General features: G+C 34.4%; 1 protein-coding gene across 2 annotated transcripts in view; it reads right to left on the bottom strand.

Annotated features, from left to right (window-relative positions):
* LOC120337274 (sterol regulatory element-binding protein cleavage-activating protein-like) overlaps window positions 1-6,777 on the bottom strand; it is a 30,552-nt gene extending 23,775 nt beyond the window's left edge. For both annotated transcript variants that reach the window (XM_078116840.1, XM_078116841.1), the window contains exons 1-6: window positions 6,558-6,777; window positions 4,889-5,033; window positions 4,030-4,193; window positions 3,171-3,391; window positions 2,612-2,726; window positions 1,197-1,429 (exon numbers count right to left, since the gene is read on the bottom strand). In XM_078116840.1, the coding sequence (XP_077972966.1) occupies window positions 1,197-1,429; window positions 2,612-2,726; window positions 3,171-3,391; window positions 4,030-4,193; window positions 4,889-5,033; window positions 6,558-6,685 (1,006 nt within the window). In that variant the 5' untranslated portion in view covers window positions 6,686-6,777. The remainder of the gene's footprint in view (window positions 1-1,196; window positions 1,430-2,611; window positions 2,727-3,170; window positions 3,392-4,029; window positions 4,194-4,888; window positions 5,034-6,557) is intronic.
* Between the last annotated feature and the right edge of the window lie 6,770 nt (window positions 6,778-13,547).

Genomic DNA, 13,547 nt, shown 5'->3' with positions numbered 1-13,547 from the left:
CAACGTTTAGAAAAAAAATGGAATTGCAAATCATAATTCGAACATAATATCATTTACATATAGACAATCGTAACAATACGAAAGTGATAGAAAAAGTGTGACGAACATTTAATTTGGTTATGAAATTTGAAACGATGCAATCATATATAGTCACAACATTCATATTCAATTCAAACTATACAAATAATAATTAGAATCTCAGTACATACAATTGATACAAATGCTACCACCAGGGCAATGTGCAGTCCAATGGTTCAATTTGCTCACTAAACACTTCAAATATGCCGGCTGACATTTACCGAAAGCCCACAAGGCCTACAGGTCAGCAAACAATGGGGAAATGTACACAATACAAATAGACTCTGGCGGGTGAAAGTGCAACAATAATTTAGTTGTTCCATATGAGCGGTTAAATTTAGAAATCCGCATCTAGAATTTTGTCATGCATTTAATTTCAATTCAGATTTGATTTATGCATTGATAAGGTTCAAGGTTGCACAGTGTGCCAAATTACCGTTTGTTCATTATTGCATTTTGTATTAGCGGATTATTATGCATTGATTGTAAAGATAATGGAGCAAAAATCAACATGAAAATATGAGTAGGGCGCTACAGAAGTATGTGTACCAATATGGAGGTAACTGATTTTGTTCGCCTTATTTACATCAAGTTGTGTAAAAGAACAAAGCCTGTAGGCAGGGCGTATATTCACTTGGCTAACACAAACAGTTCCCAAACTCGTAAGGCATAATAGGACTAAAATAAGAAAAATTGGAAACTGGAATAATGGCCTAACCCTAACCTGGTACACATGCTAGTGTTGCAGGGAGTACCGAGATTAGTTATTAAAGGTCTATTTTGACCAAATTTTATTTTGTATCATTTATTCAGACAAATAATTCACTGCAACAATGATATATGAACAAATTTGATTGATTTGACTATTGTAATTGTAAACTGAGAAATTCTCTACCCTTAGGTCATGTGAAACGCTGCATTAGAGAATTTGTAGAAAATGTGATAATAGACGAGGACCCCACCACAAAAATTGCAAATTTTACAGAAAAGATCTCAAAATACAATTATCTGAAATCCCCAACAAAACACCTTTTTAAAAAACACTCATTTTGGGTTTAGGTGGAAAGAAATGCTTCTAAAAACCTCGGTAAATTATAAAGTAAAATCACAGTACTTACTGACAGAGAAGTAGATGTAGCATCCCATTATAAAATAGGTAGAAAGCAGTGGAATCAATTCATTAAATCCAATTTGTGGTTTGAAATGAATGTGAGTGATTACAGGAGGTTCTTCACCACCACTGTCAGAAGAATTCTCACAATTTGTCCCATCTTTGCATTTCTTTTCACCGTGATGAGGAATATTGCTTGGATATAATGATCGAATTTTCTTTCTTAGTGCCGATATTAATCTATGAAAATATTAACATAACATACTGGTAATTAAAAATTGAAACAGGTACCTAGCACTTAGATATATCTATATTGAATCGAATATTTAAACTTGGTTTTATTTGATATTGTAAATTGTAATTCTAGATTTTATGAATAGTTTCGAATTTCATCTGAAAATTTGTCATTTAAAAAATGGACAAAAATAGATTTTTTTTTGAAATTCGAAAAATGCAAAATAAGTAGAAAATAAATAAAAACTAGAGCTGCGTGCAGCTTTAACAGGCTTCCCGCGTAAAAAAAAATTTGCATTTCATTGCTAGCTGAGAACTTCTGCACATTTGAGGTGAATTTCAAGTTTGTAGGACCAATTTGAAAAAATAATAATAATAAATAAATAATAATAATAATAAAACACAGGAATACAATAGGTTCCCTGCTGACAAGCAGCGGGAAGCCTAATAACAATGTCTATCCTATTGATAACTATTGATATACGCCTATTTAATATTTCATTTTCGAAAATATAATTTTACAATGTATTTGGGAAAGTCATTAATTAGATTCTGTATATTGCTGCTTGCGCTGCAATCGAGCAAATTTTCATTTCACCTATTGACAAACATCATTTTAAATTAGGAAATGAATTCTAAATTGACTTCCTGGTTATCTGGAATTATTGGATGTTTTCAAATGGATTTCAGTATAATGATGTTCATATTGTGAATATGCTAATACTGAGATCTTTAACAAAGCCATGAGAAGATGTTAAACCACACAAAAACCAATTGTATGGTGAAACTTAGTATAAATGTAAATTTTAGGTCTCTGATATGCAGCCGTTACTTTTGAAATATGGCTTTGGTTCCTAAACCGAGCGTCGCAAGATAAGTTCAAGTTGATTGCAAAATATCAATTTTTATTTCCCCAGAAAATCGCTTCTTATCTGTTTACGTTAAGAAATTTACACATAAAGCAAGAGAGAAGTACATCTGGCAATAGAAAACACAAAAGCATGATGATAATCAAATGTACACACAAAACATAAATAAAACATTTTTTTTTATTGTAATTTAGTGTTGATTTGCATTATAGTAAGTAAACGTATTATGAGTTTTAAAATTTTGAAAACCTCTGGTCAACCAAAAATAGTTACGGTATATAATATTATGAATGATAAACTAAAAAGAAATATATAGTACCTGTGATCATACGTCTTTAGAACCAATGTTATTGCATAAGTGACAGCTCTCTGTCTATTTCTAACTATAAAATTATTGACACCACTTTCTTTCGATGGAACTCCAAATAATAACTCTGGAATTGAAAAAAAAAATCATGTGGTCATAAATCGTTTTACGATTTATAGAAAACATTGCAACTGAATAATACAAATTTGATTGAAAATTTGTGCAGGTATCTTTGTAAGCATTCAAAACTGACGATAGTAGTTATAAAGATTCTTTTATTTGTGAATTTAAAAGTGCTGAAAAAAAAGTTTAAAACAATGTTTTTGGTTAACAGTACATGAATGGACATTTTTAGGAAACGCCTGATTCGTCAAATCCAAAATTTATTCCAAAAATATTTGAATAATTTAGGATTAGGTTCTAATCATTTACCTGTGAGTGCAATATAGGTATCCTCATAGCTTAAACAGAATACAGAATCAAGCTGCTCACGTTTACAAAATTCCCAGTTATTCCTCGATAATCGAATATCTCAAGTAGAAAATAATCACCACTCAAAAGATGAACCAACCTTTCACAGACGGTGAAGTTTCCAGCGTCTTTCCTTGATACTTATGTACTGTGTACATAATGTTTGGATCGTTTTGAAAACTCTGCATATTTTTTCTCCAGAATGATGCAGGAGATAGAATAAGACAACCATACTCAGGAAAAAGAGGTTTAATACTTTGTTTCGGCTTGATAATACTTTCGGTTACATGCAAACATCGTTTCGTTACCGAGTGAGATTCACTAAAAAAAAAAATTTCTAAATTATGTGATTTTGTCGTCGACATCCAGACATAAATATACATTTCATGAGATTTTGTGATTTCTCCTAAGGCCTCGGACAAATATTATGTTCCCGGTAGCCATTCACTGTATACATTTCGTAAAAATAATATAAAATTGTAAATCTTCTCCAAACAAGGCCCCAGTTGCATATGATACATAAAACGTGTTTTATTCAGTTCAAAATTTTTTCAGTTCGCCATAGCCTAATCAATTTTCTAAATAGTGAAATGATGTGTAATACAAGTTGTGAAGTCATTGTACTTTATCAGTCTTATGCATTAAACAGCATATATGAAAAATAAGCAATTTTCTCGCAAAATCTGAAAATGAAAATATTAAAATAATTCTTTCATGTATACAGAAATAGTAGCTGTCAATATGTACTTTTATGAACAAGCAAAGAAAACAAATATGTATATATATTTCGAAATTCAAATATCTTTGTGGACAAATCAGATTTATCTAACGAAGCTAGGCAAACACATACAGGTTGCCTAAGGTATATCTGAATTTTTTTGTCTTTTAAAAAATTTTTTTGGTATTTTTTTTTATTTACATAAATGATTATTAAAATAGAATGAAAAAAAATAACTTACTCTTCATCCAAATGAAAATTCTCTATTTCCTCCAAAAGTGTGAATATTTTTGCGATCGGCGCTCGATAGGCATCAGTTAATATCATTTCTTTTTCATTCCACGGATTAACAATTGATTTAACAAGAAATTGTTGAACATATGCAACCTGTTCATCCGCTTCGAACTGAAATTTTGAAAAGAAAGGTATCGGCTTTGATAATAATATGATATGACTATAAATATTTTGCATTTTCATTATTGTATTATATTAAAATACCAAATACTTTTAAGCTAAAATAAATATGCAGAAAATAAAAATTATCTAGTTAAAAATTCAATACACCCATAATTAATAGAAGAAATAACAAAAATTTGAGATATGTTGTAACTTCAACATTTCTTCATACTTTTACTGTGACTTAAATGGTTATTGACGATAATCTTATGTTGGAAAGATAATAATTTCGATACAACATACAAGAATGATCCAAATTAGATGTTATTACAAGGATGCAGGGAATCGATCACCAAAGGAAATGAGGCATGAGTGGTGGCAACAGTGATGCAAGAATGTATCATCTTGTCCTATTACTGTTTCAGAATTTTTTTTTATACGACGCCTAATCACGCTTTTCGATCTGAACAAGGACTCGCACTGATATCTAATGATATGGAAAAATCTACTTTTTTTGGAGAAACCAGAATCCATTTCGGCCTTGCATACCCGATTTATTACACCCTATGTGAGGTGGTGTGCATGGGATTTGACCCCAACATTTTAACTTGCGATACCATCACAGTTAATTAGGTAATGCTTGATAAGCTCGGCCACCATGCCCATATTTGGGGAGATTCTCATAGAATGGAAAAACAACAAACCCATTGTGGTAAATCCACCGGAACATCACGACTTGAATACGGTAAATTTTTTCCTGCTGTGTAAAGTCCTTGACTGAAGTCTGATAAAGGAGTAAGAAATTCTGTTGGCTCACTTCCAGGTAGAGGGAGATTCAATAAGGGGTAGCTAAAATGAAAAGGAGGTAATTACAAGCAAGTGATAATCTAATTACACATTTTCTATATTGTAAAAAAGACTTTATGGTCGTACTTTATATATTTCAATTTCTTCTTCAAAGAATCACAGCAGTAGCAGAAATCCTATTACCGAATTTTGCTGCCAGCACACAAACAGAAGAATTCAAATAATCAATCAATATGAGAAATGAAACTAGCAATATGTAATTAGTGTTCATACCAGATAAAAATGTAAATACCAAACTTCTGCAACATCTGCTGAAAAAGCAAAGATTAAGAATATCAATAGCCTAGCACAGGGTGGTCCAAACCGCGGCCCGCCGACACATTCCCTGCGGCCTGCAGAGCAATTTTAGCGTGCACTAAATCATTCGCAGATATTTGTATTTACTGGCAAAACTTGAGTTATTTTCTAAACTATTGCACTTGAGAATACCCTTTTTCCTAATCCCGATGTCGGAATTCATGTTTGTTAAAATCACAGAATTTGAATGTTGTAGCTATAAACGTCAAGACGGTGCCAATATGGGAATGACGTCCTGTGATTGGTACAAGGTGAATGGATTGTCTTGTGCAGTTAGGACCAAGCCGATGAGATGAGTCGCGCTTTTTATCTAAACTTCGTACTTTAAGCTCTCGTCAAGTAGCCTAACTCCTCATTTGGAGAGACGTTTTGTGCTACTATTTTAGTAAAAACACTCCTATATTTTCAAGCACTGGCCATGTGACAGCAGTGACCAACCGCAGAGCTGACTTAGCGCCAAGCGATCCATTTTTTTAGCTGGTCCAGAGTCCCAACTTAGACGGACTTGGTTGTTCTTTGACGATAGCCAGAAGATACCAGAACTGCTCACGCTGCGAGTAATAAAATTAGTCAAATATAAAGATTCATCATACAATGAGTGTAAAAAAAGTGACCGAAGTCAACTGTGAGGACGCCGTATTTCCTAACCCACAACAACGTTATGATACAGTGTCTGGTGTGTTTTCAAGTAATATCTGTCACGAAAGACTCTAATTTGAAGCGACATTACAAAACCAAACACGAGGAAATATTATACCGTAATACCAAGGTATTTTTCGGGAAGCATTTTAAAAATAACTGAAGGTTTTATATATCTCCCTTCAACTGATTAGAACAGTAAACTCTCATTTCTAAATATATAGTATTTTAAGTGAGTATACTCGTGATGTTTTGATCATATTTGGGTTCATCTTTCCGACTGCGGCCCGCGAGACATCCTGAAAAGTTTTTGCGGCCCGCCAAAAGAAAAGATTATGCTTCATCATTTGCTATCGCTTACTCTACCAGACATGACCATACATTAGAAAAATGGAACCAAACGAGACAAGAGAACATGGTTCGCCTTATTATTAAGTTAATTTTTAAACTTCTCTCCATGTATTATATGAAAAATTTATATATATAGAGGCAAATCTGCCTTAAAATATCCTAAACTTTTGATTTGCACAAATAAGAAGAAATTGTCTTAAAAAGTCATGGGTGACTTACCAGCAACATAGCATAACTACTGCAGATATGCATATCATCAATACAGGATGATTTGACATAAACAATCCATGATTGTAATAAGTCTTCTCCACACGCTCTGTATACCGGTATTCAAAAAGCTTCGCCATATCGTCAGAAATAGTCTTCGGAGAGTTTGGTCTTTAGTTGATCATTGTTATACATAACTCTATGCAATTAATAACAATTTAATTAAATGATATAAATACATCTAAAATGAAAAGTAACATTGCTTATTAGGTGGTGATACAGTAAAAATATGCACATTACCACCAGGACAGCAGTATGGCATGAAGATTCCAAGAATAGCCCCCACATTGAATGACATCAATTGTAACAGTGAGGGCAAATTCCTTCCTTTATGAGACAGTCTGAGCCTCCATTTTACTACAGGAGTGGTGACTCCTCTACGGCCCATGGGCCGGGGCCACAGCCCATCTAATTGGGCCACATGGGCCGTGGCCAAATCAGAAAAAATTCAATTATCTTAACAAAATTTTCAATTTTCACCAAATTGTCAATACTCGAACCAAAAAAATATACTCCTGTAGTATGTGTACCAGGTTAGGGTTAGGACAAAAAAAATTCAGATTTTTTACATTATAGTTCTATTATGAGTTCGGGGACTGTCTGTGTTAGCCAAGTGAATAGTTTCTTTACACAACTTGATGGGCCGCGGCCCATAGCCTGATGGGCCGAGGCCCAATTCGATGGGCCGTGGCCCCGGCCCATGGGCCGCAGAGGAGTCACCACTCCCACTCTCATTTTGACTCAAAATGTCAAAATGGCACTGGAAAATAAACTAAAAAAAAGTGCAATCTATAAATGCACTGTCTGACTGTACACGCAACCGTAATTTCAGCGTTTTTTTGTTCTTCGGTAATTACCAAAACAAAAGACTGAAAGAAGAGATATACATAGATTTGCTGAGTATCATTACTATTTATTAGACTGGAATTGTTTGAATCCAATACAAATCTAACATAATTTCCAATCCGATACAATCTGCAGATCTGTTCCGATCGGATTTTGACCGATGTCAATATTCAAATTACAGTTCTGCATATTGCAATTAGACCTACCGGTACCGTATTTGCCATTGGAACTTTTAGGCTTTCAAAAACCTTCATGGGCCACGAAACTCGCAAACACATTTTAATCGTACAAATAATGAATTACCGGAATTATGGAGTTGAGGCTACAATGTTGTTTTTATCAGATTTTGCTGGAAAAAAATTTGACCTGTTTTATACATACCACTGTCCCAATACTGTAATATAATCTATAAACCATGTATTTTTATCAGATTACCTTATTCAGTTATTACAGTATTAACCAATTCATCAATTAGACACGATTTTGCGATTTTGTAAAGAGTTGACAGCACAGTCTTACCGTTCGCCAGTTCGCGTTCGTTAAGTTACGGTACCGTACTCAGTCTACCCTACAGCCCTGGGGTTGTCAAAGCACTGTATTCAAACCCGTGAAGCCCACGTTATGTAGTTTACCGGTACAGCGGTACGGTATTTCTACTGCCATACATTTCTTACCTTATACGACATACGGTAGAGCGGTAAGTTATCGGCATCAGTAACCGAAAATCCCTGGCTCAAACGAATAGGCCACGCGTGACAGAAGCAGAGTGATACCGTACTATACTGAGGCATCATCACTCCCACAAAGTGTTTCCCCTGGTTTTGTCAAATTTTTTGTGTTGAATTTGATTCTATATATTTTTTCAAAATTTTTGACGCTTACTATTTACATAAAGACCAACTCACAAAAACTCTCGAAATAAGCAACCAAAACTTTGCTATTCCTGAACTTTTGGTTGTGCGCGCCAAATTCTCAAAGAAAAACACTCACGCTGCATATGCTAACGAAAAAAATAAATGCCTTTAAATACAACTCAATTTTGAGATCGTTAATGTGTACTTTATGCCTTAAATTTATAAACATGTAGGCATAAGGAATAGAGACAAAAGGTTAAATCTCCTTCATCATTTCTACCTGATTTATATTCGAAATATAAAAAAAATCACTGATGTCGGCTAATCTCGGTTTAAATTGCACCTCACAAATGTGCAGCAAGTAGTGTCTATCCGTCTCTATTGTTACGTTTCAATGGACCCTTCCCCGAGCATCGACTTCCTTGTTTACTTCGTGACATTGGCCAATCAGCAAAATTCAAAAAGTGACGTAACAATGCTCCCTTTTCGCATCCGCTCAGACACTTTTCTCACTCAGACAGATTCTCAGGCGTAGTCGTGAACATTACCTCGTTTTTGCATTTTTGAACTTTATTGGTTAGTTTTCAGTTGTGTTACGGAAACTTAAATATAAATCAGACAATTCAATGATCACTCTGTCTTCCTAGAAGGTCTAATTTAATTGTAGTAATAAAAAAATAGTGTAGGAATAGCTGTGATAGACTAGGCTAAAATTCTTAATCGGTACTTTCGAAAAACAGATTGTTGTATGTGATGAATCATAATGATGATTTGAAACACATACCCCATTTTACAGGCGCCAACTCGCAAAAGTACTCTTATAAAATAGCCCCGACAATTTTGCAATGGTGAGGTATAGGAAGAATTTTTCGGGGGTCAAAGGTCGGGGAAAGGTCCATTCTATTAATTTTCGGGCCGCGCACCATTTGAGAATCTTTGGTATCCTATGGACGTTTCCCCGACCTTTGACCCTGAAGGATTCTCCTTATACTTTATCATTGCGAAATTTTCCACGCTGATTTTGAGTGTTTTGAAACGTTGGCGTTTACAAACTGGCTCACATGTTCAAAACTATTAATAGTATACAAAAAAAACGTGCTTTTTGTAGGTACTGATAGCTAATTTTGGGCTAGTCTATCGCAGCGTTTGCGATATCAATTTTTGATTATTGTAACTAACTGGAAATCCTCGGAAAACATAATAATAATTAAGGTATTTGATATACAACCACTTTTTGAAAAAAGAACTAAAAACTGACGAATAACACGCAAAACTACCAAAACAGGCAATGTTTACAACCACGCTTAAATATCTGTTCGAATTAAAAAAAATGTCTCAGCGGCGGCATAAATTCCGATGGTTACGTCATTGTTAACGTATTGCTAATTTTTAATTGTTACGAAACCAAAAAAGGAAATCGATGCTCGGGGAAACATCCATTACTGTATAGTATATAACAATTTTCTGCTGTATGGGGTCCGAGAAACATTCTCTACCTACCAGTACTTTTTCACGGCAATTGCTTGACTCTTTTAAAATGGGATTTTGAAGAATTATTATGTCCATTCAAAAGCTCAAATTCTCTGAAAAATTCTCAAAATCATCAAAAATTGTGCAATGGTAAAATAATAAAAAAAAAAATATTTTAGTTGAGCGTTTCCGTTTAGTTTTGTCCAATCGTAAGTCGTAAGTAAATAATAAACAAGAGAGCTACGCCCAAATATATGGACACGTCTGTTCGCAGTAAAGTACGGTTACGGTCAGATCACAGTCTACAAATATATTCACACCAAGCGAAGCAGTAGGGCACAAAATGGCGTCCGATGTCCGCAGAACGTTCATGACGTAATAGCAAAAAAACAATTCTCACAGAGCTAACAGATATATTTGAAATAAAAAAAAGTAATAGCCTTATGAAGAAAAATTTCATCTTCAACCACTAAAAATTTCAAAGCAATTGGTCCAGTGATCAAAGAGAAAGGCGGTTTTTTAATATTTCCACTAGGTGTCCAAAAAGTGTCAAAGAACAACAACAACAAGAACAACATAAAAACAAAACGATCGATATGTCCACATAACGTGTCCAATAAAGTTACATTGTTTAACGTATGATTGATCCAAGACTTCATCACACCTCTACTTATCTTGACAAAGTTTACACTATACTGGATTATATTTCTGATATCGAAGAAGCGTCCTAAATGCTGTAGTTGCGTTGAGATTCGAATCCAAAATAAACTGATAGTGATATGTAACCGACATATTTTATTTGGGTTACACCATAACGACAGTAACTCGGTGATGGTTGTAAGCATTACAGCGTTATTGCACGAGTAACTATTGACACGTGGTCCTACGATCATCCACGCCTTCTCCCATTCTTCTTTGCAAACGCAGCTTATACAAAAATAATCATAGCTTGACGATATTGTTGGGGGGTGAACGATTAAATATCTTGCTTTTTTTAAGCTTTATATCACGGGTTCTCAACCTTTTTCAATTTGTGGACCGGTAAAATTCAAAACTAATTCTGTAGACTTGTGAACTTTCAAAATCAATCCGGAATGTCAAAAACACGAAACATAATTAAACGAATGTAATTACGTCAAAAGTATGCAATTCAAAAGCAAACAATTCAATTTAAGGAGAAATTTGATTTTGTCTTTCCGATATCACGCCCGCTAAACGCGGTTTCGATGAAGTTTCGGCAAGGCGAAATAGAGTGTTGACTTCTACGCGTTTTTCAGTTTGGTCTTGATGAAAAATTGAGAACTAACGAGGAAAAGTTTTTCTCACATAAGTAGCCTAAGTTGTACAATAAATCAGCAGTAATTTAGAGGTTGTGTCACTGAGCTCAGAATATTTTTTCACTGCCATATCCAAAAATGTAACAATGGTATCCAGCCGTTCAAGGCTTGAAATGGTCTTAGGACTCTCTGACCCAGTTTGGTTCGCGCATCCATAGGAAGTAAAACTCACAAGTTAATTAAATGACCACCTTGCATTTTGTAATTGAAATATCATATTGAAATATATCAGGCGGGCCGGTGGAAAGGTTGACTCGGACCTGCGATTGAAAACCACTGCTTTTGACAATATTATATTTAAAAAATTTTGTATGCTAGTTTAAATATGATATATTATATTGTACTTTTTCTATTTTTCGCTACTCCTATTTTTACTGACGTTTCTACTTTTTCCAAGCCTACCAATTTTATTCAACAAACTCAAACCACGTCATTAGTTGGAAAACATTTTGGTTGTATAAAACAAACTGCATCTGTGTAGAGTTCCGTTTATACTTAACGTGAACAACTCATGTGTTAAGTAGCCTACGTTAAGTAACCAAGAAAAATTACCAGATCATCGTTTCTACTTGACGGGTGTTAGTATTGCATATTGGTGGGCTATACTTTAGTTTCGCTCGTTCGGCAACCAATTTCCAGGCTTGTGGTGAAACACTATATGAAAAGTGAACTTGTATTAGTAAAAGAACAGAACAAAAATAAAACGCTTTCAAATGCAATTCAAATTACCAATATGATCTCATATTTTGATTATGACGTATATAAAGATTTCTATTGTTATGTCACAGTTTATTTTGATGTCCTGTTCTCGTGAAACCTCTTTTAGTTTTTTGTGCGTTAGTGTATAGCGGGGATGGCGAACCCCCCGCGTTTTATTTGTGACCCGCCAAGCGAAGGCACGAATAAAATAAAAAAATTGCTAACATATCAGTGATAAAAATTGATAAAACCGGCCTTAAATTAATCTAACAATAACTAAACTATTATTATTTACAGTCAGTTGGACAGTCAGGAAGGGCTGCGATCGCTCATGTTCAAAATGTTGATTTTGGGCCGGTATGGTAATTTTCAAAACCCCTAATCTTGTACGCATGTATGCACCGCTGTGTACCGTTATTCAGCTATTGGGTCTGACATCGTTTATGACATAACAATGCAATTGATCTGTTCATTTCTCGCAACGCCTGTCTTTTTTGGAAGTGCATCTGCAGACTGTTTTAGGGGTTATACGAGAACTAGATGCTACTTTGCATTTTATTAGTTCTCGTCCACAATGCCGTTGTGAAAACAAAAACTTTCAGACTTGAAATAAAAATCTAGAAATCTGATATAACAATGGGGCAGTGTAAAAGTGGCTTAATGTGGTTGGAAGCTGATCGAGAAATATAACACTATCAAAGCGGAATTACCTTCAAACACTAGAACCGTAAAATAATTTAACGCATCATCCTAAACGTTTTTGGTAATTCATGTGCGTGTTTTCGTACTCTAATATCATAAAACAGAGTGCTATGAAAAGTCCCTGATAGAAGTGCTGCATAAGTAAAGCCCAAAACTACACCAACACCAGCTTATAAGATTTGTTTTAGAAGTATCTTATAGATACAAACGTGAATTAAATATCTGTGACCAACTCTCTTCTGTTCTGCGATAAAATTATAATTTTTGATCCATTCACTGAAAAAGGTTCGCCGTCCCTGATGTATAGTGTAGTCCTAGTATGCAATTGCTAAAATAACAAGTGGATGTCTGTAGTCGGATCCATTGCTAAGTAAGTACTCGCAGTTGAATAAAGGTGTGACGTTGAAATATATGTTGCCCGTATCGAAACCTTTGCGTTAGAACAACTTTTCCCAAATTTTCATATTGATATATTTTTATTAATTCAAGAGTAAAACAACCTGTGTTACTTTATTTTGATATAAGCAATGAAGGATGTGGGTTTTCCTATGACTCTTCCTTATTGTAGCAAAGTGTTTAAGTGAGTCAATGGATCTATTGAAAAATCTTACCGATCCTGGAGTTGGCATATCATTGTTCGTATAGCAATCGAACACTCAAACGGTACAGCAACGTTTTACTAACTTGAAAGTTGGTATCATTGCTTTGAGGAAGTACTCAAAAAATCTAGACCAAATTTGGGCATAGCAAAAAAGTGTTGTTGTTATTGTTTTTGAGCCAAAAATAGCTTTATTTCTTTTAACGATACAGTACAAACTGCTTTCAACTTGTCAGCAGTCAAAGACTGAACAGGCACCACAAAGATAATTTCTAAAGAATGACTAGACTTTCTGGTGAACTAGTATAGTTTCGTATATTTTCGAGCGCCATGTGAAGATTTAAGCCAATATATCAGAGCATCGCTTATAGCAGGAGTTATGAATATCTATTATCAATAATAATTCTCTGCAAAGAACTAGTGATATATATATGGT

This window comes from Styela clava, chromosome 10, assembly GCF_964204865.1.
Source record: "Styela clava chromosome 10, kaStyClav1.hap1.2, whole genome shotgun sequence".
Lineage (NCBI taxonomy): Eukaryota > Metazoa > Chordata > Ascidiacea > Stolidobranchia > Styelidae > Styela > Styela clava.
Note: the sequence above shows the minus strand (reverse complement) of the source record. Positions and strands in the feature narration are given on the sequence as shown.